This window comes from Danio aesculapii, chromosome 5, assembly GCF_903798145.1.
Source record: "Danio aesculapii chromosome 5, fDanAes4.1, whole genome shotgun sequence".
NCBI lineage: Eukaryota > Metazoa > Chordata > Actinopteri > Cypriniformes > Danionidae > Danio > Danio aesculapii.
In genome coordinates, this window is record NC_079439.1 from 18,905,681 (window position 1) to 18,931,867 (window position 26,187).

The following is a 26,187-nucleotide window of genomic DNA, read 5'->3' on the forward strand; positions in this document are numbered from 1 at the left end:
GAGTCTCTCCATGAAGGTAATGAAGAATGACAGTTTATTGTTAATTTAATAAATTATTGTAATAATGGAATAATTCACTGTAAATGATATAAATCTGATTGATTAACTTGGAATGTAATCACTTTATGCCTGGAACATCAAAGGGGCAGTCATTTTTTTATTCTGTTTTAATTGCAACAATCATTTTACTTGCTAAACTTATTTTAGTGCACTTTTTTCATCTGGGACAGTACAGTTAAGTACACTTAGACCATCTTAAGTTTATCTTAAAAAGCCCTAAAGACTAACTTTTAGCATATCAACTATACAATTAGAGCACAGAAAAATACATAAAATGTATTTTAGTGCACTTTTGAGTTTTGGTAATTAGTATTATTTTAGGTGCACTTAAGTAGCACATTGGGAAAATGCAGTTTTAACTACGACACTACTAAATATTTTAAATAATTTAAATTTAACTTAAACTTATTATAACTAACATTGAACTATCTTTAATGGCATTCAAATTATACTTGCATAAATACACTAATAACATATTTTTAAGTAGTACACTATTGCTATATATACTGAATCAGTTTAAATATCAGAAGTATTTAGCATACTATCACAATTGCACCCAAGTAGTACTTACTGTAGGTAAATGTATACTTTTTAATCTGTATATTTAGTGTCTAGTCAAACATTTTAATAATAAATCTTAAAATGAAAATAAAAAACAGAGACAGACAGACAAATTGATAGATCGATAGATTTCTAGATAGACTGTGAAAATATATATATTGATTGTAAAATAATGAATGCATAAATATTATATTAAATAAATTATATTCAAATAAACAATTAATACAATAATTAAACAAAAATTACATAAAAGCAAATGCGTATATAAGATTAAAATGAATGGTGACAAATTAATACCTTTTGAAGGCTTTTATTTTGAAATCTATTCGGCACGAGAACACCGGATATCCACGCAGAGAGATGCGATGCTTTATGCTGAAGCTGTGAAACATCTGTTGAAAGATTCAGTAAAGAGGTGACATTTTTTTATAACTTGATTGTTCATCTGAATTACTTTTATACCGTTTTATAAAACGAGCAAATCTAGTAGATATGTATAAAGCTAAGTTAGAGGGCTAACTTTTTTCTTACTTTCTCTCTGCCACATTTTCAGTACCAGTTTACACTGTACTTATTTATCATTGATATTACTAAAATATCTTGCTGTTGATGAAAAATGATGTTATTTGCGGGTGTTGCCTTTAATAAAAATGCTGAGCTCACTGACACGAGCAGCATTAACGTTAGCCACCGTCGCTAATACTGTAGTCAACCAGTCAGCCATGTGTAAGGTTGACGAATCTAAAATAAAACAAACTTAATGAATCATGGCAAATTATGTTTATGATGTTGTCATCTTTCTCACTGCTTGTAAATCTCTGACCTAATATTAGCGTCAACTGTCAACGATTCACTCAATAAACAGTAAATCTGTCAATCAAAACATACACAGTTGAAAATAATCAGAATAAATACGGCCTACGAGTTAACATAAACCAACACTATAACATCATTTAAACAGCAATTGAGCTCTTGTTACATTATGAAGTACATTATGAAAAGTCTTATTTAAAGGTACTGTTACCAAGGTTAAACAAGCAACATTGTTATAAAACTATGCAAAGACGTGTTAAAACCACAGACTGGAGTTTAAAACCGCTTATGGTCATCGGTCTTTTTAAATATTCTGAGGCATTGGTATGGCAAATGTTGCCTGTGGATGTTAAAAGCATGACAAAAGTCATTAGCTTTAGTTTAAATTAAACTGAAATAGTGTTTTGGGGGATTTTGCAGTGTGTTTTATAGTTATTTGTGATTGTATTTATGTTTATTCTGCTATCATTTTAGCAATTCCAGCGTTATGGTTGTGACATTTGCAGTAAAAACTCAACTTAAATTCACAGAGAAGGCATATGTTACCATTATATTGAAAAATCTGTTTATATTTTTTAGAACAACTCACCACAGAGTTATGGGATCAGAAAAAGATCAATCTGTAACCATTTTATAGATTTTAAATGAGTAAAATAAGCATTCGTTATAGATGTGATGAAAAGGTTAGCGAGTTTACAGTAGACAGTAATCAATATTATGTTGAATCGTGATGAAATTGATGTCAATAGCAATAATAAGCTCTAGACTTTTTTACTCAGTCATGACCTAAGAGCCAATTACACAGCAGAAACGTGCAACAATGGTAATTTAAAAGTGTGTTGATATTAGAGACGTAGCGAATTTTCAGCCACTGAAAATGTATTGGCTGAAAATATGTAATGCCGTTTAATGGACCCTATAATTTTTGTGGCTTCAATCATTGTTGGGATACTCTTTTAAATCTGGAAGCATTAACAACTTATATTGAAATATATATTGTTATCGTTCAGTATGGAAAATAATAATCGAAATTGAATTTTTGTCATATCACCCAGCCCTAGTTTACAGTATACAACATACTTTGTAGAAGCTTTGTGAATTAAACTGCACAACCCAAAAGAAACGACGCTAATCAAAAGGATAAGTGTTGGCTCTCTATAGAACAAAAATTATTGATTTTATTTCATTTCACATTTTTTAATTTATGAGGAAAAAGCTTCGTAATGGATGTGACATCTCTCCGTTATAGATGTGACAGATGTGAAATTGCCACATGTGTGACTTTGCTAAATCAAATATAATAGTTTGAAAACATTGATGGAGACAATGTTTTTAAGTACTTTAAGATGCTTGCTTACACCAGAAATGTAGAAACGGTTTCGCTATTTTGGTTTAAGCTTAGTTTTTTTTTCATGGCAAGGTTGACATTTTCATGGAATTGCTCATTTATAATTTACAGTGTACCTGTTAAAGGAAGAAGCTTAATCTAATAGGGGTAAAGTTGTTTTTAAAGTTTATTTTCACACATTTAGACTTTTTTCTTAATAATATAATTTAAGAAAAGCATTCCTAGTAAATTCTAAATCGTGAAATCATATAAGCAGCCAATGACTCTCAAAGTACAACATTGTTCAGTCAATTAAATAGTGCTAATTTTGTTTTGTCATACTTGCATCTGGTTTCACACTGAATATTCAAAGTACCACGGTAAACAACAATATAGGGAGCAAGTTGTCACTGAACGAATGTGCGAATATAAAGGAAACTTTACCACAATCTTAATCTGTACTCTATATTAAGGACTGTAATAGAAACAAGTTTTGTTTTGAAAAATTTTATGTGTATATCCGGGCGGCGCGGTGGTGCAGTAGGTAGTGATGTTGCCTCACAGCTGGTTCGAGTCTCTGTTAGGTCAGTTGGCATATCTGTGTGGAGTTTGCATGTTCTCCCCGTGTTCGCGTGGGTTTCCCCACGGGTGCTCCGGTTTCCCCCACAGTCCAAAGACATGCGGTACAGGTGAATTGGGTAGGCTAAATTGTCCGTAGTGAATGAGTGTGGATGGATGTTTCCCAGAGATGAGTTGCAGCTGGTAGAGCATCCGCTGCGTAAAACATGCTGGATAAGTTGGCGGTTCATTCCGCTGTGGCGACCCCGGATTAATAAAGGGACTAAGCCGAAAAGAAAATGAATGAATAAATGTGTATATCCTTGATGAATTAAATGTAATCATTTCTTTTGCGTCAAAAAAATGAATGAGCAAAAAAGTACATTAAGCAAACGGGTAGGTTTATGTTAACACTATATATTTCTATTGGCCATTTTATTTAACACAATTTTGAGTAGTTTTTAAGTAATGTTAAATACTTGCTTACACCAAAAACGTTGAATTGGTTTCACTATTTGAAGCTTAGTTTTTTTCATTGCAAGGTTGACATTTGCATGGAATTGCTCATTTATAATTCACAGTGTACCTATTACAGGGAGAAGCTTAATCTAATAGGGGTAAAGTTGGTTTAATTTTCACACATTCAGACTTCTTAATAGTTTTATTTCATATTGTATTCCTTGTAAATTCTAAATCGTGAAATCATATTAGCAGTCCGTGACTATCAAAGTACAACATTGTTCACAGTCAATTAAATAGTGCTAACATTGTTTTGAAGTCATACTTGCATGTGGTTTCAGACCGAATATTCAAAGTGCCATGGTATACTATATAGGGAGCAAGATGTCACTGAACGAATGTGCGAATATAAATCGAATCTGTACTTTGTCAAGGACCACAATGGAGACAAGTTTTGTTTTTAAAACTTTATTGTGCGAATCCTTGATGAATTAAATGTACTCATTTTTTTGCGTCAAATAAAATGAATGAGCAAACAAAGTACATGAAGTACACGAGTAGGTTTACCAGTATATATTTCTATATGCCATTTTCTTTAAGGCACTTCTGTTCCAAGCTGAGCAGGTGAAATGGCATGTGCAAAAGTGCCTTTAGATGAGCTGCATGTGACTGAGCACTTTGGACCTCAAGGCAAAGAACGCACTTTACCAGCACTGGTGAGTGAATATTTTGCAGCGCAATAATCTCAAGTTCACCTGAAGCATTGTTACAGTGCTTTTTTTTTCTGTATGACTGATAATGCCGTTGTCTCATCAGCACCCTGACCGCAAAGAAGAGCGATGTTTTTTACCCTTCAAACCCCCACCTGAAGATGGCACACCTGCACTGGTCGAGGAGTTCCTGGAACATGCTCAGTTCATCTCAGAGGATCTAGAGTGGCTGCTGGCATTGCCTCATGACAAGTTCTGGTGTCAGGTTAGCATCTCTAAAATGCAAAGTTGTCTCAATACAAAGATGCCATGACCTTATTTAAAAAATCAATAATTAATAAATACAGTGCATATACAAAATCATCAGAGCCCTGTGAAACAATTACTTTATTTGTCATAGAGCCTGAAATCAAATCACTTGTCCAGCCTTTGAAATGTTTCGTAGCCTCCTCTAACCTGTGCCTTTCTACAACTTTAACCTGAAGGTTTTTTGATAGCAGGGTGTAATGTGAGTAAAGGTTTTCACAGGATATGATGATTTTCTATAGGCACTGTAAATAATGAATAAATTCATAGTTTATTGTGCATATCTTTGACGAATGAAGTGTATTCACTTCTTTTTGAAGGCATTGAACTGACTCTTCCTTCAAATAGTGTCTTTACTGGCAGAATAATATGTTTATTGAGGTAAAGCTGGTTTTATATTCGTAAATTCGGACGTACGCATTCAATAAAATAGGAAAGAACAATTTAAAAGGGCTAATTCAGTTTAATTATCACAACGTACATTATATTTATAACTATAACTCAGCGTTTTAAAACAGCTGATAAACACACGTATCTTTATGAAAGGTTGTGACATCATTTATACGAGGAACCATCTACAAATTAGCCATTTCAATCAGAACATACATTCATTCATTTTCCTTTGGCTTAGTCCTTATATTTATCAGGGGTCACAGCGGAATGAACCGCCAACTTATCCAGCATATGTTTAACACCGCGCATGCCCATCCAGCTGCAACCCAGTACTGGGAAATTGATCAGAACATTTTAATCATATTTTTATGAAGTGTAGTTAAATAAAATATATATAGTGATCAATAAAAAATATATCATTTGAATGCGTAGTGTGAGTGAAATGTGCTTTTATAGTTGGCTAAGTGTAAGTGAAAACTTGTGATATGGTCCCTATATCTTTTCCATGCTACTTTGAATATTTAATCTGAAATTAAATGCACGTATGACTTCAAAACAACATCAGCATTATTTAAGTAACTGTGAACAATGTATTTTTATAGTCATTGGCTGCTAATATGATTTCACTTTTTAGAATTTGCTAACAATACTTTTCTGAAATGATATTAAGAATGTGCAAATATAAAAGCAAGTTTACTGCAATTACATGCTTGTTTATGGAGACTTCAAATTATGTATCTTTTGAAACAGGAATAAATATGTATTTAATGTGTATGATGTATATGTATGATGTATTTTGAACAAATCTGTTGGAGTTCATCTGAGTAGAATAATATTAAGGTTTAATAGACTTACAGTTTAATATGTCATGAGGACAGGCAAAAAAAATCTGTCAAATGGTTTCTTTTATGTCTTTAGGTAGTATTTGATGAGTCATTACAGGGGTGTTTGGACTCTTATTTGAGACACGCTCCCCGTGGTTTGGACCCGTCTGGTCTCTCGTCCAGTCCAGCTGTGGCCGACATGCAGAGGAACATTCACCGCTCCATGTTCATGGTCTTTCTCAGGATGGCTACACACAAAGAGTCCAAGGTAAACAGGATTTTCTTTTTATTTAACTTTTTCCATTAAATAGATTCTGTAACTAGAAGTCAGTGCCACATTCATAAAATTAAAATATAATTTAAAAAACTAATATAGTTAATTGTTTGTATAATTTAATAGATTCCTGCATAAGTGTGTTTTAAGAAAATATTTATTTGCCTGAATAAAATTATTTTGAATGAATGCAAATGTTTAATGTAAAATCAGAATTTTCTACAATAATGCCAGTCTTTAGTGTCTCGTGATATGCTCTAATATGCTGAATTGGTGTTTTGGAAACTTTTTTATCATTTATGTTGAAAATGGTTGTGCTGATTAATAATTTATGGAAATACACTGAGTATATTTGAATCAGAATAATTTTGTAACGGTAGAAAAGTTTGTCAATTCTTAATTAAAAGGGGACTTTGGAAAGATGGAAAATAAGTCTCTGGAGTGTGTATATAAAGATTTAGCTCAAAATTTTAACAGTTTATAACTGCCGCTTTTAGGTTTTGATCCTATTTGTAAGATTTGGTTGACTGTAGATTTAAATTGAAATGAGATTGTGTTACAAATGCCCTTGTGTCAGCATAGTGGCAGATTTGAAAACAAGACTATGTCCTATGCGGATGAGGAAGAGATTGTCACTAATGGGCTGGACTTCCCCTTCTGGTGACATGTACAAAGGAAAAATGTCAATCAAAAGTGTTTCTGCAGACTGTTTTTATGAAGTGTGATTATAAAAAATAAAAATAATACATTTTTACCATTAGAAGCTGGTTATATTCACAAACTATTATATCCACACAACTGTTTAAATCACTTATAAAAGTCATTTTTTTCAATAATAGGTCCCCTTAAATGCATTCTTGTTGAATAAAGTTATTCATTGTTTATAAAATAATGTTACTTGTGAAAGGTAGGGTAAATGTGTTCTGTTGCTTTATAGTAAATAACATTAAATGTATACTGATTCTGATTTTAAACCACTGCTCTGTTGTCTTCCTTAGGAGCACTTCATTACCCCTGCAGTGTTTGCAGAAATTATTTACAACAACTATCTATTTGACATTCCCAAGATTCTGGATCTGTGTGTTCTGTACGGAAAAGGAAATTCCCAACTGCTACATAAAATGATCGGTACACAAAATCTGTTAAAATCACAGTACATATTTTAAAACAACAACAGAGAAATGCATAAATACCTTATTATTCTTTTAAAATAACTCATATTTATTACAGTGTTTCCATATTTTTGAAACTTATAATTTCATTTCCCCCCAGAGAACATTTTTACTCAACAGCCAAGTTATTATGGAGACCTAAATGAGACTATACCCTCCATCATCCAGGTATTTTATGAGATCATGTTACGTAATCAACAGTTCCTATTGATTTATTTGTCATCTGAACTTTCTTAAAATCTCTGCATGTGCTTTCTAGGTGTTTGATATAATAATACAGAAGTGTGGTATTCAGTCAGAGGACACAGGAGCCGGTCAGCCCTTAAAACTCAATGCTAACAGATGCCTAACTGCCATGACAATGCCAGAGGAGGTAAAATATTATAATAATTAGACACACATTAACTGACTCTGCCTTCAGTTTATTTACTGGCAGAATAATATGCTTATAATTAAACATGCATCACATTTATGTCTTAGGAGCTTGCAGACTTGGTTTCTTACATGTGTGATACCTGCACTACTATACATTCTTTCCTGGACATCTTCCCTGAGGCTTGTTCTACCTTCAAACAGCACAACTTTCTTACCAGGTGACAAACACACAACCACATATTTATATATATAGATATACATATACCATTATTTATTTATGTTTGTCCCCTTTTGAACACCTTCAAAGGTAGTCGATAACCTAACTGATCCAATTGCTGATCCAATTACAAACACTCATGTGGTTGAATGTATTTGAACAACCTGCAAAGACTACTGTCTAATGACCTATTATAGGATGGATGAGATTTGCTTTTCATTTGCTTGCTTTTCCACTTTCTTATTAGGGCTGGGTGATATGACAATATAATTAATCTCAGATAATTATGTATATATTGCCACTTTTTAAAGCCAGTCTCAAGACCACTTGTTCAAAATGGCTTTTAATGCATAGTAGCACTGACACTTTTCTGTGTTTTAATGTTTTGCTGTATTTTATTGGTATTGTTGTATTGTTTTTTTGCATTGTTTGCTTTTTATTTGTGCTGTATAATTTGTTTTTACTGGTGTAAAGCACTTTGGTCGACCTTGGTTGTAGTAAGATGCTATATGAATAAAGGTTGATTAATATATTAGGGGTGCAACAATACAGACTTCTTGTGGTTTGGACAAGTGACAAGTGTCTCCTATTTTAGTGCTGATGGAACATTTACTCGCTGTTTCAGCACATGGACATGCACTTCAGAGAGTAAAGAAAAATGCAAAGTGCAATTTTGGAATTTTACTGCGAAACCGAAAAACTGTATTATCCATATGCATATTAAACCATGGAGGTCATACTGAACGTTTCAATATTTTACTGTATATTGTGGCATCCCTTATATATACAGTTGAAGTCAGAATTATTAGCCCCCCTGAATTTTTAGCCCCCTGTTTATTTTTTCTTATTATTTCTGTTTAATGGAGAGATTTTCAACACATTTCTAAATTTTAATAACACATTTTAATAACTCCTTTCTAATAACTGATTTATTTTATCTTTGCCATGATGACAGTAAATAATATTTGACTAGATATTTTTCAAGACACTTCTATACAGCTTAAAGTGACATTTAAAGGTTAAACTGGGTTAACTAGGCAGGTTAGGTTAATTAGGCAAGTTATTGTATAACAATGGTTTGTTCTGTAGACTATCGAGAAAAAAAAAAAGCTTAAAGGGGGCTAATAAATTTAACCTTAAAATGGTATTTAAAAAACATTAAAACTGCATTTATTCTAGTCGAAATAAAACAAAAAAGACTTTCTCTAGAAGAAAAAGTATTATCAGACATGCTGTGAAAATTTCCTTGCTCTGTTAAACATAATTTGGGAAATATTTAAAAAAGAAAAAATAATTCAAAGGGGGGCTAATAATTCACCTGTGTATCACGACATAGAACCTTTTCTGTAAATTCAGTCAATTAATAGTTTTAGTTTGAGTATTGATTTAGAAATATAAAAATGAATGTTACCGAAATATAAAACACTTTTCAGAAACTAATGATTACACACAGTGAAAAAATGCTGAGTTCCACACATTTCATTAATGTAGTCCCAACACAAATCAATTAAGTTAATGTGACAAATGTCAGTGAATTGAACATAAAACAATTAAGTTGTCCCAAAAAATCTCAATAATTGTGTTGTTTTCGCTCATTTTAAATAAGTAGTTTGAACAAGCAGCTCAAATCTTTTTTTTTGAGTGCAGGTTCAGCATAAAATATTGCTTAACAAAAAGCAAAATGTATACTCAAAATGCTGTTATTCTAACGCAATCTCACTGGCAATTTGTAACTTTTTGATTAATTTGTCTGATCTCATTCATACAATGAAGGAGTGGTTTGAGGACATGCCTCCTTTTTAAAATTGCATGTTTTCAAACAAATTAAACCATATGATTTCATACGAATTAGCCGCTTTTCTGGCAATACGTAAAATAGTTACGTTTCCTTGTGAGATTAGGCATGCTATTCACATTTCTACTTGCATTCCCATGATGGCGTGTAAAATTGCCGTGATGATTCAGGTGTGTTTCATTAGGAAGAGGTTGAAAATGTGTACCTTTTGGTGTGCATTCAAGAACAGGGTTGGGAAACACTGGTTTACAGTAATACCTTTTTAATCATTTATATGAGTGCAGTAGACACGAGCACTGTAAGAAAGTTCCAATCTAGTAAAATATACAATATTTAGATTTTGCATACTATTTCGTGATATTGAGGCGCTACGGTGGCTCAGTGATTAGCACTGTGGCCTTACAGCAAGAGAGTTGCTGGTTTAAGTCCCGGCTGGGCCAGTTGGCATTTCTTTGTGGAGTTTGCATGTTCTTCCCATGTTCTTCTCCGGGTGGTCCTGTTTCCCCTACAGTCTAAAGACTGTGCTATAGGCAAATTGGGTGAGCAAACATTTACCGTAGTGTGTGTGTGTGTGTGTGTGTGTGTGTGAATTATTGAGTGTATGGGTATTTGTGCCATATCGCTCAGCCCTGGTCACAAGAGACACATTTTAATGCACAGTAATACCAGATAGAAACAGGGCACACAATATAGTGTCTTCAGTAAGTTCATATCATAATGTTACAAAAATAATGACCGGAACCTCTCTGAATGTAGATTACCATCATTTTATGAGATGGCAGTTCCAGACCTGGAGAAAGCAGTGAAGAAGAGGAATTTCGATAAAAGGTTAGAATAGCAATCTTGACCGCTCTTTATGATGAATTTACACAGATTACAGTTTAAACTTGTTGCATTCTGTCTCAGTTTACAAGAGGACATGTGGAGACGAGTATCTTATTCCAGAAAGAAAATGGTGGAGATTGCTCACCTGCTGCTCCAACATGCGTGTTTACAGCCCATACTGGAGGGGTACATGATTTTAAAGCTCACTATGTAGGCAAAGATGGTAATGCATAGTAGATATTCTTGTCTTAACACAAAGCTCTGATCATTTTTACAGCACTGAAAATGTGGCATCCTTTGTAGAAGATCTTCTACAGAACTTCACAACTTTCCTTCAAGAGAAACGGTAAATGATGTTTATGTGTTTTAATGGTTGTGTGTCAATATGTTAAAGGTGTGCAATGTTGCCAGATATTTATGACTTTTTTTCCAGCCCAAAAGTTGTCCAAAACCTGCCAAAACGCACAAAAAATGCCCAAAAAATTTGATTAATATTTTAATTTATTTAAATCGAAATTAACCTAGTTACTTTAACTGTCATAATTTTTAACCATACAGCAATCAACACCAGCAGTCACTGAATCACAACATAAGTGGATCACATCGAAAAAAAACTGCGTGCGAAAGGGAGTAAGATTTGTCCGGGGAATCAGATTTTGATACAACTTTCCTTCACCTCTTACGGCTGAGCCCACGCGGTTTGTGCTATGCACTGATCACTACTAACTGAATGGAGGAGGAGCACACAGTTATGTTTTGTTGAATAAGTTGCATATAAAAGTTACGTTTCAAAAGCGTTTCAAAAATTTTGTCAACCCGCCTATGCCACTTTTTTACCGGGAACATTCACATTCAAAACAGCCCAATCGGGTGTAAAACCGCCCAATCTGGCAACAGTGAATGTGTGCGGAATTTATCGTGTAGTGTAGTTATATTGTATTGTGTATAATTTCATTCATTTTCTTTTTGGCTTAGTCCCTTTAATAATCCGGGTTCGCCACAGCGGAATGAACCGCCAACTTATCCAGCACATGTTTTACGCAGCGGATGCCCTTCCAGCCGCAACCCATCTCTGGGAAACATCCATATACACTCACTCATAGTCATACACTACGGACAATTTAGCCTTCCCAATTCACCTGTACTGCATATCTTTGGACTGTGGGGGAAACCGGAGCTCCCGGAGGAAACCCACGTGAACGCAGAGAGAACATGCAAACTCCACACAGAAACGCCAACTGACCCAGCCGAGGCTCGAACCAGCGACCTTCTTGCTGTGAGGAGACAGCACTACCTACTGCGCCACTACGTCGCCTAGAAAAATATTGTAATAATATCCAAGCTGCCATTAATCAGTATGTCACTGTCTTCGCAAACAAATTCGAAGCATTTACTCCTTGATGAGTCTGCTCGAATTATATATTTAAAATTTATAAATTTATTCAAATAAATTGATTACTTTCAAATTAAAAGTATTACTTTAAAATGAATTAATTTGATAAAAAGATATATTTATTAAATGTATTGCATTAAAAAAGTATACAAATTATTTTAAGAAAACTAAGAATTGAAATCTTTGATTTAATAATTTTATTTAAATAAATTATGTATTACTTGAAAAATTAATAAGTTTTTTTTAAAATATATATTTATTACATTTATTGCATTAAAATGTATACAAAATATTTTAATAATTATTAAATGAAATATTTGATTCAATAATTTTATTAAAAAGTGTTTTTATAAAATGTATTTTAAAAAATTATTGAATTTTAAATTAAACATTAAATTAATTACATTTAATGTTTAATTTGAATAAATTTATAATTAAAGCATTAAAAACATTTTTTAATATTTGCTATATTTCCAAATATTAACACACAAGCCAAATCACAAATGTGATATGTTTGAATTATACTGCTCTTCAACAAATAAAAAGTCATTACTAAGATTCATTTTAGACACAACAATGCTGGTTATTACATGTTTCCACATTATACTAAATATCATACAAACAAGTCTAGAATATCTGGGCATCTCAAGAGCTGCAGGATTTCATTCCAAAATGATTGTTTTTACCAATTACTTGAGTCAATGATCCTTTCATAAATACATTCACTTGCATTGTTGCTAAAACAACTGTTTGTTTGTTATCTATCAGATTCCTGGCTGATTATGATGAACAGTTCCCTATAGCTGATGATATCAGTCTCCTTCAGCAGGCCTTTCCTCATTTGTATCCTTACTCTTGGAACACTGTATGCTGGTTTTGGAATAAAAGGGACAACGTTCTGCCATTTTTAAGCTTCTACTTTATACATGATGATCTCAGTAATTCCAGAAATAACCCATTATATGTCATTTTTCCTCTTTGATTTAGAATTAACAACACATATATTATTGCTCATTTCCTGCAGTATCAGTATCTAATAACTACCAAGTACAAAGTTCACTTTAGCAGCAGGATATAAAATTATCCTTAATCTGCCCACTCAGAGATGAGACCAGGACTTCTTACCTGTTGCAAGGTGTAGAGTCTGCCTGGGAGTGTGTGGGGAAGAAGAGAAGCTTCCCCTCTGCGATCTCCTCGTCCAATCACAGAGCAGGGGCCAAGAACAAGACTGACAGAGATTTAGCAGCTTCCCCAACAGAAGGAGCAGGAGTTTCAGAAGTCAGAGAAGAGTTAAGAGGAGCAGAAGCAATGTCTAACACTCCTCGTAAGGGTGATAATGTAAGTTCATTAACTAGTGAAAAATCTGTGACGGTGCTGATAACACTATTTTAATGACCATTTAGTAATTTTTTAAGTGTAAAAATGGAACACTGCACTTTTTTTTGGATATAAGCTCGTTTTACAACTCTTACGCCTGTTTCCACTGACTGGTACAGTTTGGTAACGGTACGGGTTGATACGGGTCACCTTTATCAGGCGTGCATTTCCACTGCCTAAAGGGTACAGTGCTTCCCACAGGTTTGAAATATACTTGCGGTGGTAGCCGGATTGAAACGCACCATTTACTCGCATCACATAAATAGTTAATTATATGCGACAAACCAAACATTACATCTTTTTATTACGACACTGTTACACACTGTTATATATAACAATATATATATATATATATATATATATATATATATATATATATATATATATATATATATATATATATATATATATATATATATATATATATATAATGGATTTGCTATTTAAACAACATGGCAGAAAATGGGAAAATTGCTGTTGCGTTGGTCTGAAAATAGCAACACGTCGTAGAAACACATTAGAGTTGAGTTAAACAGTTGAGTTTTTTTTCCTTCTTTGAATCCATTCAGCTGATTTCCAGGTATGGCGGAACACATTTAGCTTAGCTCTCAAATATGATTGAATCAAATTAGACCATTAGCATCTCGAAAAAAAGAGTTTTGATAATTTTCCTATTTAAAGCCTAACTATTTATAGCATAGGTCTCAAACTCAATTCCTGGAGCTCTGCACAGATTTGCTCCAACCCTACTCAAACACAGCTGATCCAACTAATCAAGGTGTTCAAGACTACTAGAGACTATTAAGCAGGTGAGAGTTGGAGGTGGATGGAGCTAAACTTTGTAGAACTGCAGCTCTCCAGCCATCGAGTTTGAGACCATTGATTTATAGTAACATCGCGTGTCTCTAAAGACTTACAGAAAATGAAAAGTTGCTATATTCTAGGTCGATATAGGCTATACTATACTCTAATAATCATTATGCTGTGTTTTCGTCAGACGTGGCACACGTGAATAAATGGTTCAATTCAGTTCATGTTGATTTATATAGCAGCTCCACAAGTCCTGATCCAAGCAAGCCAGTGGCGAGGAAAAAAATACTTCACCTATTGACGACATAAAGAGAAAAAAAACTCAAGAGAAATAGCTCTATTCTCACGTAAATAGACACTGTGAACATTTTGAGTTCACTCGCTTCATTTGCTCATCAAATTTGCTTAATTTGTGCGTGAAATTCACTTCACAATAGATGCAGATTCCCGTCATGGGCGGGCTTTTGTCTGCCCGGTGACTCTAGCTTCACTACTAACATGAATTTTATTGAGAGAATAGCACTGTTTATGTGCTTTAGGAAGGCTGAAAAGCAGCGTATATTCGTTCGGCGCCATGTCTGAGTCCATGATATCCTTTCCGAGGTGCACCCAGCTCAATAAGTTCATCAACTCCTCCAGAAACTATACCTGGATAATGGAGGCTTTCAGCGGTGCTGCAGACTGAGCCCAGCCCAGTTTGAGGAACTGTTGTCCAGTGTCAGCAAGAGGATTTCCCCAAGAGGATTTGGAACAACAACAACAGGCACCATGTCATAATCACACCCCTACAAAAGCAAGCTCAAGATTAGTTAACGCGGCGCGAATGTTCGCTGAAGTTCAAATTTTCCAACTCGAGCGATTAGCGTGTTAAACACGCAACTCGCACCTCTTCATTCGCACGAATTGCGCCACAGGATGTCTTTTCGCGTCTTTGCATTGACTTAACATGTAAATCACTCATGCTTGACGCTTCATCCGTGTCTGATGTGAATGCCGCATAACACCTGCTGCAGCCATGGTAAAGTTCTTTGATTATTACTCCAGAATGCAAGTATAGTTCCTAGCCATATCGACCTAAAAATAGCAACTTTTATTTTTCTGTCAGTCTTAGCACTCGATGTAACTACAGAAGAGTCAAGATTTGTATATATATTTTTTTTTGAGCGACATGCTAATGGTCTAATCTGATTCAATGATTTAAGCTTAGCTAAGCTAAGCTAAAATTGCTCCTGCCAGACCCGAAGATTGGCTGATTGAATTAAAAAATGGTCAAACTCAACCTTTTAACTCAAGGAGAGTTGTAAAATTTGTCTATGTCTAAAAAACTGGAGTGTTCCTTTAAAAAATGTATTCCTCCTTTTGTTTTGTTTTTTGTCTGGTGCTTAGGGGGCAGTGTGCACCGTGAGTGCTGGAGAATTAGAATCTCTGCTGTCCCATATCCGAGACCTGCTTCCAGACTTGGGAGAGGGATTTATACTGGCATGCTTAGAAGAATACGGCTACAATTCTGAACTTGCCATTAACAACATTCTAGAAGATAAACTAGCTCCTTCTCTAGACAAACTGGACCGGGCAATGGCCAGGTAAAGTATAAGATACAAATATTGATTGCACTTTAGAATTAGATCACATTGGTTGGTGTTAGTCAGTGCCTTAACTAAAATGTAACTAACAGTGAGCAGTTTGTTATTTATTAGTTTTTCTTACTGTAATTCATTTTACAGGGTGTCCGCAGGGTCTTAAAAAGTATTAAAGGTTGATAAATCAATTATGAGAAAATTAAGGCTCTTAAAAGGTATTTTAAAAGTCTTAATCGTGTTTTACGAGGTCCTAAACTTTGTTCAAGCGTTGTCCAAAGTGTATAACACCAAAAAAGCATAAATATATTTATTTTCCTCCTAATATTAACAACGGCATGTTCGATCCAAGCGATTGGTTGACGCATCCAGCCAAGCTCCTCTAATGGCACGTACTTTGCGACAAATGCGGTAAGGTGATGTGACGCTCTCCACATGTAGTGAAACCATAGAGCTAAACAGACGGCAAAATGGGAAAATGTAAGTTTGCGTACTCCTGGTTTAACAATTTAAGTTTAAAAATTTTCTAAAGGCTGTCGCTGAAAACAACCCCGTTATTTAATCTTTCAAGCTTTGTTTCTTCCGAGCTTATCTGAGTTCTGTTGCATGGTTGTGTTCCAGCCAACTACAACTGTTTATTAACATCTGTTTATTGACAACTGTTTATTAAGTTAAAGGTTTGATACTGATTAGAAGGGGTGATGAGGTCTTAAAATATTCACATTTATGTTTTAGCTCAGGTCCTGTAATAATAGAGTGCAACAGTCAGGCTGCAGATATAAAAACTTATTTTTTTTTTCATAGTGATTTTGGGTTTTTTTTTTTACAATAAACTCATAAATTATATTGTTTCTATAGACACAACCAACAACTTTGAATAGATTTACATGTTTATGTCAGATTTAAATTTTCTTTTTGTCAGATTTGTCTTGTACTACTTTGCTTCAATCAAAGTTTGTAATATATTACTTTACAGCTGAAAACAAAATTATTAATACTAAATTATTTTAACACCTTTTTAATAATAATAGCTTCAATAGCTATTTTATAATAACAAATTTCTTACGTTTTAGCCATAATGAGTGTATATGATATTTTACTAGTTGCTTTGCTAGATTTCAGCTTACAGTACAATGTAAAGGCTTAAATTAATTAGGCAAGTTATGTTAATTTGGTCATTGGGCAACAGTGGTTTGTGCTGTGGCCAATCTAAGACATATTTAGGAGCGCTAATAATATGGATCTTAGCAGTTGTTTAATTCCAGTCAAACTAAAAGAAGTAAAACTTTCTCCAGAAGAAACATTAATAGCAAATAAGTTTCCTTTATGGTTTAATCTGTCTTCTTATTGGCTCTTAATGTTGCCCTACAGGCCTGTGAAGAATGAGCTTCCCCCAGTTTTGAGCACTAGATCAAATGTGTTTGACGATGACGAGTTTGACGTGTTCAACCGAGACCGTCTAGACATGAGTCGCATCTGGAAAGGCCGGAGGTAAATTCTGTTCCAACTCATCCTGCTTAATGAAACATTAGCCATTCTTCCCTGCAGTGTGATATTAGTCATATTACTTAAAAAGCTACAACAGAATATTTATGCACATCCACTTGGTCAAGAGAATAATAGCATCTGACAAGTACAGCGTAAACAGAAATCAGGGCATTATGCAATATTCAACTGCAACTGGAAATTATGTTTGTGCAAGCTAGAAACTGAAAGATCTCTGTGTACTTCAGACAGGGGGAGAGTGTTCGCGCTACGCTCAATGACAAGCAGCACATAGAAGAGCAGAGAGCCAGATATCAAGCCTACCAGACCGTGGTGGATGAGATTCCCATAGCGAGTAACCCTTCTGGAGACCAGGATAATGCTTTCGGCCTGGATGATTATGACGATGATTATGATGACACGTACGATGCCAACCAAATAGGAGCCAATGATCTGGATGAAGAGGATGAATTATTGAACCGCAGGTACATGAGCAGTTACACAGAGTCCTATTCTACTTCTTGTTTGCATTTACAATTATAGATATCAAAGGGAACATAACGTGCACCAAACATCTTCCCAAAGTTATAATGAGAAGCAAGGTGAGCTGTTCAAAGCTGTTGGGCTTTGTCGGTCAGCTTCGGTTCGTCTAGTTGGTTTTATGTGTTCCACGTTGCCTCTTGTTGGGTTAACGTCGGAGCTCATCGGCCTGATTTAGCGTATAGATCATTTTAAAGGATGTAAACAAAAACAATGGTTCCAACATATTTCCTGTTTTACATTTTTAATTTCTATAGCTTCCGAGAACCCAAAAAGGTCCACATATTGATGAATAATCAGGGTATCCACAGGGTCTTAAAATGTCTTCAATCTCAAAAGCTAAATTTTAGGCCTTAAAGTCTTAAATCTACTGAAATATTGTGTTGTAGGCCAGTAACACTCACACAATCACCAACAATCCATCTCGATAAAACTTTATATTGAAAAATAACATTTTTAACTCTATTTACCAAAATAATTTAATTACTTTCCTTACAGTAACATTTGTTTAAACGCTCTCCATTTATTTACTGCTGAGGATACTGACCTATATTTTTTATTATTAAATGCATTAAATTATAATTATTTTTTATTAGGGCAAGTGAATATCTTTTCCAACTGGTATATTCGAAAAAAAATCCTTAGCATTTAGCTCAGTATAAGTCTAAAATTTCTTCCATAATGGTCTTAAAAAGTCTTAAATTTTACTTGGTGAAACCCTGATAATGTCATGATAGCTGTTTTAACATTGTTATGATTGAATTGCCTCGTCACAGTTATGAAATCGTTTGATAACAATCAGGAAATGTTCATAAGCCAATGACATCACCACATAGAACTGTCTATAGAATCAGCGTCGGCTGAAGTGAGAGAGAGAGCTCTGACTAATTATTCAGCGTCAAATCAGAGCACGAGTGTGACATAGCGAAGTGACATGGCAAGTAAACAATTTGAGTCACTTAGAAACACAAAGACGACGGCTGTAAATTTGCAACATTTCTAAAATATTTGCAAACCATTTTATTAGATTATCAGACAGGAGCGAATTGCAGGAGTGAATCTCTCAGTGTTAAGTGACATATGTTGTGATAATGGTTGTGAATGCTGCTTTGTTTACGATTTGCACATGCGGGTTGGAAGTTCCGATATCCCACTGTGAACAGGAAAACATCTTCATAAGGGGGTTCGGAAAGACACATCCCATGTATGCGCTTATTCATTTCAGTCGGCTACTATCTGTTGGGTGTTCACACACAGCTTTTTAGTCCAGACGCGAGCCAACCTGACGCGTCAACATAGTTCGGTTTCATCAGCTCTAGTTGTTTGGCATCGGCTTGGTGTTTACCGGCATTAAAGCAACCAGTCACAGCTAAATTTAACCAATAAGAAGAAAGCTTTCAGCACACAATGTGCTTTGTTTCCTAGTTTGTGTGTCTTGCGCCAACTGTCCTGGGCATGATGTTTGAGCTTTGATTATTCATTTATTCAATCATTCTTTTTCTTTTTGGCTTAGTCCCTTTAATAATCAGGGGTCGCCACAGCAGAATGAACCGCCAACTTTTTCAGCATATGTTTACGCAGCAGATGCCCTTCCAGCTACAACCTATCACTGGGAAACACCCATGCACTCTCATTTACACACATACACTACGTACAATTCAGCTTACCCAGTTCACCTACAGCACATGTCTTTGTACTTGTGGGGGAAACCTGAGCACCCGGAAGAAACCCACGCGAACAATGAAGCGCTACCCACCGTGCCACCCACCTTAGATTATATTTTAGTATATTTCTATTTTGTACTAATACTATGATGATGATTAATGTAATCATATTTTTATTAAAATGTAATAAAAGCACAGTGATTTTTTTTTTTTAATATAAATGAGTTTATATTGCAGTTCCATGTTATTGGAAAAATCCTCATGCCTTGGAAAGCTAATTTATATTGTAATTATTTTTCAATGACGCTCAATCTAACACCTGTGTATTCTTCCTTTAGGCCGTTTACTATCCCACAAGTTCTCAGAACAGGCAAACAGGTTCAGGATTTTGATGACGACGAGGAGGAAGATGAAGAGGACAAGGTTGGAATCAATGATCAGTCACTTTCTCTTACACTTTATCTGCTATAGAACCATAATGAATTTTTGAGTGATCAATGGTGCTGCCAGTCCCTGACTTATTCTCGAGACTGATTAACTTTGCACAGATTGGCAATGATGTTGACCTGTGTCATTTTGGTCAGAATGAGGCTATGAAGAGGGATCACTTCATCCAGGACCCAGCTGTCCTCCGAGAGAGAGCCGAGGCCAGAAGAGCTGCTATGCAAAGCAGGAAAGGGTAAGTTGGAGAATACAGCGTGTCTGGAATACTAGACAAATGTAGGCCCGGTTTCCACTTTCCTTAAATTTATTTCACTCTCTACATCTCACTTCCTAAAAATCTTAACCAGACATAGACAGACTTGATAAAATTAGACTCAGCGATTATTTTCTTATCCTGACTGGACCTGAAAAATAAACTGGAATTAAATCTATAACAAATCATGGATTTACACGTGTTGTCTGCAACACTATATACCTCACCTTTATAAATGAACTTCTGCACACAAAAAAGAAATGTGGAGAGTAGGTGGATCTTTGTTTTTTTGACCACATTTGAATGTATTTGACCATATAACTCGAATACAAGTTTGTAGTAGCTTAGTACCTAGTTAGTCATCTAAATATGTTTTAATCAAACAGCTTGACAATTTGTGCAAAGCTTACATCAATAATTTGTACGCATAAAAACTAAAGAATTCTGTGGATTAAGAAGAGATCTGCACACTGCTACTAGATGGCGCCATTTCACTCAAGCTATTTAAAGTGAAAGTCTTAATAAAATGCGAATATGCATTTAAAGGCATTGCATTAGCTGGCATATTCATTGCAGCTCACAGATTTGCACATTATAGGACTACACCATATGACCTTATTTTTGTATTTACATTTTGTTTCCACTGAGTGGTTCGGTACAGTACAGCACTCATTTATGTCCATCTTCACTGTCAAATGTACCAAAACAGCGCTCCATATGTACCGTTTTATTTTAGCACCAAAAGTACAGTACCCAATGGATGGAGCTAGCTTGTTTCTGAACGCTGATTGGTTTACAGAGAATCGTCATCAGCCTGTGCAACAACACAAGGGATTAACAACTCAGGCCCAGTGCACCACTTTCTCTCACTATTTCCATGAATTTGCCACAAATCTACATCTGGAATACTGAACTCCAGTGAGCTAAAGACATAATATGTGAACAGCTTGTACAGCTTTCTTCTACAAACAAGAATGACATCGATCACAACTTTCTGGTGTGCACACACATATCTACCAAGGAAGGGCACTGTTGGTAATGTAAACATAAGTTTGATCAGGGTGACCCGTACTGTACTATACTGAATCGTACTGCTCAGAGGAAGCAAGGCATTATATATACATAGAGCAACCCAACAATGCCTGAAAATACTTGATTCTTTCTCTACAGAATGATTTACTCTCGCATGTCCTGTGGCCACAGTTTAATCTCAGCCTTTAGAAGTCCTGTTTTATAAAATCATAATATTGATGCAAGTAATTAATGATACAGCCCTAATCAGAGTTCCTACTAAACAGCAGACTCAAGGACTTTGTAATTCACACCACCAGCATTTGTAGCGCCATGAAACTCCTTACTGTACTTAAGTCAGTTACACTTAATATTTACATCAAAATGTGAGTGATGATGATGATGTTTTGAATGTGTCATGATCCAAGAGCTTGAACAAAAAATTTTTAATACAGTACTGGTGATATTCAAATACTGTTTTTGGAACAATGACATAATGTGCGTTATTTATCTTAGTTCTTGTACAAGATTTTTTAAATGTAAGTTTTGTAAATGAAGAATTTCTCATTGTGTTTTTGACAACAGCACAGATCAATTTTTGAAATAACACCATAAACTAATTTAATTTCAAATTCAATTCAAGCACTTTCAAGGACCTGTGTTTGTTTCTAAGTACTTTCCAGGCCTTGAACCTATATGTCTGAAGTTTAAGAACTTTTAAGAAGTGTGGGAACCCTGCCTAATATCTAGCATCAATATTTAGCATCATAATAGTAGTTATAATGATGGCCATAGTTGGTCCTCTGATTTTGACCCATCCAAGTGGCAATTAGGGGTCAGATCCCTTGCTCAAGGGCACCTCAGCTGGGTATCGAAAATGGAGAGAGTGTAGTTTTATCAGGCATGTGATCAGCCGAGGACAAATAAGAAGGAAGACGATATTGTGTGTTTTTAAATAATAAATAATTATTCTAAAAATAATAATAAATAATATTCTTTATATAAATATTTGATATTGGCCACACAATTTAAGTTTCATTTTTTTATTTAATCAGATTAAATGTTTAGCAGTTCAGTAGTCACCTATGGAGAGAGATTAGACTCAATAATAATTCACGCAAAAGACACGATGTACACGTGCGTAGCCAAATTCACGTACGTAAAATATTTATTTATACTTACAAAAACAATTCACATGCACAAAATAAAAATACATTTTCATAAAATACGTTTCACAAATGTAAAACACCATTTGCAAATATAAGAGTGTACAAAAAGTTTTGAATGTTTAAAATTCACGAGTTCATCCTGAATGAGAATGTGCAAATCCTCTCTCACGTACGACTCACCCTGAATACGTGTGTGCATTTTTGAGACTTTCTTGTCAGTACACACCTCCAACGTGAGTCACTCGTGCCCTGTAGCCAATAAGATGCGAGCTTACTGTTCAACCAAACACAACTCCCTGAGAACGCGGGAATGACCGAAGCGCTTCACTGTGCGCTCCATTTGCGCAGTCTAACTTAATTAACGGAGATGATCCTCTAAGAAGAAGAATACTCCTCTATTTAGCATGGCAGGTGAAGAGCGGGATGCGCGGGTAAGTGGTTACTTGATTTCTATAGTGGTTTATGTATGCAAAGATTAAGTATCAAACGTTTGTTAAAGCAATGGCTGCTGTTGTTTATAATGTAAACTTTATAACGTAAATTAAGTCCGTTATTAAGGATCATCTCCGTTAATCAAGTTAGACTGCGCAAATGGTGCGCACAGTGAAGCGCTTCGGTCATTCCCGCGTTCTCAGGGAGTTGTGTTTGGTTGAACAGTAAGCTCGCATCTTATTGGCTACAGGGCACGAGTGACTCACGTTGGAGGTGTGTACTGACAGGAAAGTCTCAAAAATGCACACACGTATTATTTAATAGGTTTATAGCCTTCTTTGTACCTTAATGTCGGATCTACACGCTTCTGCTGGATGGCGCCACTAACTCAATTAGTTCTCTTCTGTCCACAGAATATAATTTTTCATGTAATTTAGTAATTTTCTGTGTTTTTGACAGGATTGCAAAAGTTACTAAAAGCTGGCTGGAATTATTAGATAAATAAAACTTTATTTATTTTTAACATGAATATTTAATAATATAACTTATTGTAATATACTTATTGCAATAAACAGTGTATAGGCCCTTTTCCTTTTAGTAAAGAAGTATTGTATTTATAGGTGTGCATTCTAAATTCTTATGCATCAAACATACGCTCCAAACTTGTTCTTGATTGAGACATGTTGAACTCTTCTTTCATCATTCGCGATGTTTCCAAATTACATTGTTTGTAATTTCATTCATTTTTCTTACCAATGTTTATATCTGTGTTATAATATTTTCTGTGGCGGTTCATTCCACTGTGGCGACCTCTGCTAAATAAGGGACTAAGCTGAAGTCAAATGAATGAATGGATGAATCATTTTCTGTAAAGCTGCTTCTGGCCATGACACGTTCACACCTAAATGGCTATAAGGTGTTTAAGGTATTATATGCAGCATCCTTCATTTATTCTCTTAGGTAAGGCAAGATCTCTTATTTAGAGGGAAAATGTGCTTAATGCATTATAAAGCTTGAAGCATTAGAATCGGTGCTCATTATCAGCCAATCACCATGACGAGGAATCGGTACTCAATATCGGCTGCAAAAATCCTGATCGAAGCATCTCTAGCTTTGACCCAACTTGGCTGTCAGAGCGACAATACTCCCCCTGGCTGTACAAGACTGATCTTAGTAATTAAGTCAGCAAATACACCTTTAGGAAAAAGAAGTATACTAAAGTAAAGGTCAAGTATAAAAGTATACTTTATTTAGTAAGTATACTTGTATCAATATCCATCTCCCAGAAGCCCAGAAAAATACACTGCAGTGACAAAAGCTGCACACTTTGTAGATATAAAAATAAATGTTGAATTTTAGCTTAACGCTTGTACAGTTCAAATAATTGTTCAGTCATTTATTGCTGTCATTAAAAGAAACAAATTAACACCATGATGACTCCTTGTGTTAAGGACCATTCGATTACAAATCTGCAATTCGCATTACTTATTAACGAATCAACAAAACATGGATCAAATCAGGCATTACTTGACTTTATTTGTTTTTATTTGACAGCTACAGACCGCCACCAGCAAGTAATGTGGTTGGGGGGCCAAAGGGACGGGGTCAGACGCAGGAGACCATTCAGGACCGTCGCAGAAAGGAGGCAACCAAGAGCAGAGGAGCCAATCACAATCGCAGATCAATGGCTGACAGGAAAAGGAACAAGGGCATGATCCCTTCCTAAGACTTTTACAACAGCACCGTTTTTAGAGAGCTGAAAAAGCAGGTTTGAATGTAGCTCTTTTATATAAGATCAAGACACAGGGGGCACGGTCTATTACATAGGCCTGTTCTTTCTTTCAGATTGATTATGAGTTTCTGTTCTGAAGTATAAATTAACATGTTGGGAGTTCGAAGTGCTTCACAAAATACACAGGGATGTGTGAAATCATAAGGGATCAAGCAAATATATTTTTCAGAAATCATTTTGGTAGTTATTGTATGACATGAAGTGTTTTATGCAAAGGAGTCATATCTTTTGCTGTATAACACAAGAGTTTATTAAACAGATGAGAGGTACAAACAGTTATTGCACTGTTAAGGAATAGTCAATAAATAATAAAGGAACATCAGGTTTGAGAATGCAGCATCTAAAGTAAATTTGAGAATCAACTCTACAAAGTATGCGATACATTATACTAGTGAAGCAAAAATAAGATTGTGCTCCAGTTCTTTAAAGGTTCAGAAAGCGATTAAGACTTAAGAGACCTAAGAGCAGTCTTTTGAAAAGCAACTCCATTTGAAGTTGTGCAGACTGCAGAGTCCGATTTCAACACGTTAATCATACTGTGCCAAAGGCTGTGAGCATCCGCCACTCTGGAGGAGAGTGATGTCACTTCTCATATAGACTTTCAACAGGCAATGTTCTCTTGCCTTGTAGGACATAATATTTCTACTTACTAAGATCAAATCAAAGCATTTTGTTAGAGAAAGCATATTTAAAAATGCTTCTGAAATAAAACATAAATCTTAGGAATATAGAACATAAATAAATACTGTTTATAAGACTGCGTGTTCCTCTTTGTGTTTAATATATATATATATATATATATATATATATATATATATATATATATATATATATATATATATATCTTTTTTTGACATACTGGTTGTCTGTCTTCCAACCTGAGATATCGGACTGAAGCGTGATAGCTGGGATGAGGAAAGTTCCTCACATTTGGCATAAGCATAAATTGTGATTCCATTTAATAAGATGCTCTAACTGGCTGCCTTGAAATTCATATCAAGTAGAATTATATGTACTTATAACTGAGCTATGATGTGTTTTCGGTTGGACTAAAGCAGTGTTTCTCAACCACTTTCCAGGAGGGCCACCAGCTCTGCACATTTTTTCCATGTCTCCTTAACCAAACACACCTGATTCAGATCATCAGCTCATTAGCAAAGACTTAAAGACCTGTAATGGGTGTGACAGACAAAGGAGACATCCAAAACATGCAGTGCTGGTGGACCTCCAGGAACATGGCTGAGAAACACTGGACTACAGTGTAATCATGCTGGAGGAAGTTTAGCAATGATTGCCTTTTCGTTATAAGATTTCCATTTCATTTAGCAAGGGTGCATTTTATTTGATCAAATACAAAATAAAACTATTATAATGTCAAATGTTATTAAAATATTTCAAAAGGAATTTCAGTGTCACCTGGGGTCTGGTTTTTAAACGTGGCTTACTTACAATCTATAAAAAAAACAAACTTGATGGGAGAATGTGCGCAGCTGTAAGTACACTTCAATTTAAATGTAACTTAAATATTAAAAATTAAATTAAAATAATAAATTTAACTTTAAAAAAAAATA

General features: G+C 34.9%; 1 protein-coding gene across 1 annotated transcript; it reads left to right on the forward strand.

Moving 5' to 3' along the window:
- Positions 1–953: 953 nt before the first annotated feature.
- On the forward strand, positions 954–24,586 carry ascc2 (activating signal cointegrator 1 complex subunit 2). Its single transcript, XM_056457474.1, has 19 exons — positions 954–1,036; positions 4,379–4,494; positions 4,595–4,753; positions 6,106–6,279; positions 7,284–7,413; positions 7,558–7,625; positions 7,717–7,830; positions 7,938–8,050; positions 10,601–10,672; positions 10,751–10,855; positions 10,947–11,015; positions 12,831–12,905; positions 13,166–13,400; positions 15,636–15,832; positions 17,198–17,317; positions 17,560–17,796; positions 19,854–19,938; positions 20,100–20,194; positions 24,379–24,586. The coding sequence occupies exons 2-19, from the start codon at positions 4,408–4,410 to the stop codon at positions 24,548–24,550; spliced, it is 2,307 nt and encodes a 768-aa protein (XP_056313449.1). The 5' UTR covers positions 954–1,036; positions 4,379–4,407; the 3' UTR covers positions 24,551–24,586.
- The last annotated feature ends 1,601 nt before the right edge of the window (positions 24,587–26,187 follow it).

Excerpts from the sequence above, each read along its gene's own strand:
- ascc2 (XM_056457474.1), top strand. The coding sequence starts at position 4,408 with ATGGCATGTGCAAAAGTGCCTTTAGATGAGCTGCATGTGACTGAGCAC. Across the intron at positions 8,051-10,600 it reads CAGCACAACTTTCTTACCAG|ATTACCATCATTTTATGAGA; the intron begins GTGACAAACACA and ends CTCTGAATGTAG. Across the intron at positions 11,016-12,830 it reads ACTTTCCTTCAAGAGAAACG|ATTCCTGGCTGATTATGATG; the intron begins GTAAATGATGTT and ends GTTATCTATCAG.